Genomic DNA, 4,542 nt, shown 5'->3' with positions numbered 1-4,542 from the left:
CACCCCTCTCTCTCGCTCTCTCTCTCTCTTCGTCTTCCTCTTCTCTCTCTCTCTTTGCAGGCCACTTGAATGAAATTCATCTTCTCTCTCTCTCTCACTCTCTCTCTCTCTCTCTCTCTTCTTCTTCTTCTTCTCTCTCTGTAGGCCACTTGAATGAAATTCATCTTGTCTGCTCATTGGGGGACATATTTATGGATTGTATAAGAATTTCGGTTCAAAATGACAAGCTATGATAAAAGGAGAAGAATTTTGGTACCTTGGTGGGCAATTAAAGAGGAGTGAGTTGGGTGCAAAATGATGTGATGGGAAGAATGTGGGGGCATTGTTTAGCAAGTTGACAAAGTGCAACCTCTGGTATTTTGAAAGGAAGGTTCAAAAAACAAGGGAGTACAAGTACGCGTGACATTGCCTTGTGAAGCGGGAAGGGCAAAGAAAAGCATGGGCAGAGTGGTGAAGCAAAGGTGAAGCAAAGGTGGGACACTTTTTTTTGGGGGGGGGTGGGGGGGGGGGGAGGAGGGGGCACTGTTCAGAGAAAACCTGCAAACTATATACAATGAACCTGCAACATTTTCATTTTCACCCGTAATTTTTTTTTCTCAATTTTGTAAAATCTGCAAAATTTTAGGCAATTTAGTTATATTTTAGCTGAAAAATCGACAAATTCTCGGGAAAGACCTTCAAAATTTGAAACCCCAAGTTTTGTGATTTGTTGAGAAAAATGTGTTCTGTGAACACTTGGGGGGTGGTAGAAAGAGTGGAGGGATGAGAGGAAGGGAGTGCTAAACAAACAAAATTTGAATGAGAGAGAGTGCTAGCTGCCTGTACGTGTAAAGGAGGGGTCCTTTTCAAGACCAACTTTGGTTGCTACTTCTTCTTCCACATCTTGCATAAAGAAGAGTTCTTTTTGCTGCTCAGAGTATCTATCTTACAGTTGTGGTTCTTGAGTGCATCTTGAGGTTGGATGCTTTGCAGTTTTCTCTCTGTCTGCCTCTGTGTGTCTCTCTCTGTCTCTGCTAGATTTACCTCCTCCTCGAGTATCAAAAAAGTTTTGGTTCTTGCAATTGGATGGTTGCATCTCTCTGTCTGTCTGTCTGTGTCCCTGCCTCCTCTTTGAGTATTTTACAGTTTTGGTGGTTGTGTGCATCTTGCAATTGCATTCTCGAAAAGCTTAATGAGTTTAGATTTTTCTAGTGTCTGTGATTTTGGCATTGGGTGCTTCCGCTTTCCCTCTCCCAAATCATCCTCCACTACTGATTGTGTGCTTGTTCTAGTTCTTCTGTGCATATCAGGCTCTCTCTCTCTCTCTCTCTCTCTCTCTCTCTCTCTCTCGTGTCTGTACAGACTAGTGAGCTCCTTTTGAATACCTCAATGCCATCCCATTCCTTAAACACCACCCTTGCATGATCTTCTCCCTCCCTTCGCGCCCACTTCCTCCAATTGCAAGAAACTGCAGCAATCGTCAATCAGCCCCCTACTCTCATCAGTACAGCTCCTTTACGCCCTTGCCAATATCCCAAAATGTTCAGGTTTGCGATCTTGCAGCTGGTTCTTTACAATTATCTCCTTGGAGTTCACTTCTCTCTTGCTTTCGATCGCTTTGATACCTCCCATATTAGCGACTTCAGCTCCACTGAGGACTGCCTTGATGGCCGCGTTTTGCCCACGAGAATGCACATTGCATCCCTGACCGAATTTGGAGCAGTTGGCGACGGTCTTACTCTCAACACACACGCATTTCACGCGGCCATATATCGCCTTGGATATCTTGCCGAGCAGGGAGGTGCTCAGCTCAACATTCCCGCAGGAAGATGGCTCACGGGCAGCTTCAACCTCACAAGTCATTTCACTTTGTATCTGGAAAGAGGAGCTGTTATTTTGGGCTCTCAAGTGCGTCTCTGTCTCCATTTTGCAGAGGCGATATTGTCTGTAGTTTCATGCATATAGGAGAGCGTTTCTAGTAATGTCATTCGGCAGGGAAAGGTGACGAGTTGATACCCGCAAGGTGTTATATTTGATTTTATTTCCTTCTCGTGAGATACTTATTGACGAGTGCTTCGGAAACAGAACCCGAAAGACTGGCCCGTCATAGATCCGCTGCCATCGTACGGTCGGGGACGAGAACGCCCAGGTGGAAGACATATCAGTCTCGTTCACGGCCAGGACCTTGTCGACGTCATCATTACAGGTGAACTGGATTACTGCAATAAATTTAAGGTGTCGTGATGCAATCTGTCGTTCAGTACCTGATGATAGAGGAGCATTGCCGAATGGCTTCCTAACAAAATCAGCCATGACAGGTGAAAATGGTATCATCGATGGTCAGGGGGAAACCTGGTGGAAGATGTGGTATGATCGCACATTGGACTATACACGAGGACACCTTGTGGAACTTGTCAGCTCTGGGAAGATTGTCATTTCGAATGTTACTTTAAGAAATTCTCCTTTCTGGACTATCCATCCTGTTTATTGCAAGTACGTGTTCGAGATGCTCCAATTTCCTGTCCTCTGAGCATTGGTGTGGAAAGGGGAAATATATCAACGGAGAAAACTACGGGTCCGTATATAGAGCATTTATACATGCATATAGGAGGTGCTTTAGCAGTAATCGACATCATATCAGGCTGCTTCAGTTCAACTTAAGGTAGTATTTAAGGGGGGAAGATTTTAGGAGCTAGCCGTGCTGAGATCTGTATTGAACTGTTTTTCCTGCAGCAGCGTGGTTATTAAAGGGGTGTCCATTTTGGCTCCAAGTACTGCTCCAAACACAGATGGCATTGATCCAGGTATCATTTCGTGCAGTGAATTGAAACTCAGGTAGTAGTATCAACGGAAAAAAAACCTCTCCCAGTTGTAGGTTTGAAAATATGTTAGGCACTATTTTGACTACTGAAAGCTTGGAGACAATTAAACGCACAGGTCTGTGTCTGTAAACAACGTTCTCTCTCTCTCTCTCTCTCTCTCTCTCTCTCTCTTTACTGGAAGCTTGGAGATAATTAAATGCACAGGTCTGTGTCTGTAAACAACTCTCTCTCTCCCCCCCCCTCTCTCTCTCTCTATATATATATATGTGTGTGTGTGTGTGTGTGTGTGTGTGTGTGTGTGTGTGTGTGTGTTTCCAAGTGTGCATATTTTGAGTATAAAAAATGTCACAGTAGCTAGTCCCTGATATGCATAATGGAGTTTATGGTTTTCAACCTTGTGAAACTGCACACTAGAGGATGAGTTTTAGGCATGTTCATGCTGCTCTCACTTGAAAATAAAACGTCTTCTATAAAACACATTTTTCAGATTCCAGCTCGAATGTATGCATTGAAGACTGTTACATCAGTAATGGTGATGACATGATTGCACTCAAGAGTGGTTGGGATGAATATGGCATTGCTGTTGGCCGCCCGACCTCAAACATCATTGTCAGACGTATCACAGGCACAACCCCATTCTCTGGAATATCTATTGGTAGTGAAATGTCAGGAGGCATTAAAGATGTCTATATTGAGGATGTTCATGTATTCGACACAGGGACAGGAATCAGGGTGAAAACAGCTCCCGGGCGGGGTGGTTATGTGACCAACATCACAATTTCTGGCATGACAATGGCCAAAGTGAGCAAGGCAATTGATATTAGCGTGGACATAGGGGAACATCCAGATGGCAATTATAATCCCAATGCTTTTCCGTTCGTAAATGGTATTGCCATCAAGAACATAGTGGGCAATCAGGTGTCTTCTGCAGGAAGGTTTTTGGGTCTCAAAGAATCTCCTCTTCTGAACATCTGTCTGTCAAGTATCTCTTTAAACTTATTGACACAGGGCACATGGTCTTGTTCTTATGTACAAGGTTCAGCATCCTCAGTATATCCTCTGGCATGTTTGGAACTGCAAAGTTCCAATGATAGGTTTTGCGGAATGCCATCCGATAATCTCTAATATGAGTCCTGGATAAACTATCCCTGAGGCGAGTCCTGGTTAAAGCATGGCATTGAATCCTTGAGCTTCTTATACATCAAAGAGACTGGGTCCAAGGCTTTTTGTGCAGCAACCACATCCACCTTATATAATCAGTTTGAGCACTGTAAGTGACACCTTTGACATCAGAGTTTTTTGTTCTACATGCACATTTCTAACATATAAATGGTGGTGCTCTCTTATCTTCAAGTGTCGGAGTGTGATTCTCCAAAAACAGGCAGTCATCTGATCACCAGCATTAGGCTCATTTATCTTTCATGACTGAGTCTGCAGTGGTGACTGGGTTACGAGTTGTAGATGATTTTGATGGCATATTGGCTCCACTTTTGAGGATGTGGTTATAGTAAATATAGTTCTACTTTTGGTACTTATGGAGACACATCTAGACACACAAGGAACACGAAGAGGCTTGTTTCATTGGATGAGCCATGATAACCTTACTGTTGGGTTGGTGCAGTTCTCTGGAGCTAAAAGTGGAGGGCTTTGTTCAGTTGATGATAGCATTGGTATATCCTTGAGGATTAAAATGTAATACTCATCTTCACATGCGGCTGTAGCTTTGATATAGGGAATGTGG

General features: G+C 43.6%; 1 protein-coding gene across 1 annotated transcript; it reads left to right on the top strand.

Annotated features, from left to right (window-relative positions):
* The first annotated feature begins 1,312 nt into the window (after positions 1 to 1,312).
* LOC147905945 (putative polygalacturonase) lies at positions 1,313 to 4,214 on the top strand. The gene is made up of 5 exons (XM_087375763.1): positions 1,313 to 1,887; positions 2,065 to 2,185; positions 2,298 to 2,472; positions 2,713 to 2,783; positions 3,289 to 4,214. Exons 1-5 carry the CDS (start codon positions 1,519 to 1,521, stop codon positions 3,924 to 3,926), a joined length of 1,374 nt encoding a protein of 457 aa, XP_087231889.1. The 5' UTR covers positions 1,313 to 1,518; the 3' UTR covers positions 3,927 to 4,214.
* The last annotated feature ends 328 nt before the right edge of the window (positions 4,215 to 4,542 follow it).

The sequence above is a fragment of the Dipteris shenzhenensis genome, chromosome 1, assembly GCF_047967505.1.
Source record: "Dipteris shenzhenensis isolate YYH24624 ecotype China chromosome 1, Dip_SZ_1.0, whole genome shotgun sequence".
NCBI classification, from domain to species: Eukaryota; Viridiplantae; Streptophyta; class Polypodiopsida; order Gleicheniales; family Dipteridaceae; genus Dipteris; species Dipteris shenzhenensis.
This window is presented reverse-complemented; position numbering and strand designations above follow the sequence as displayed.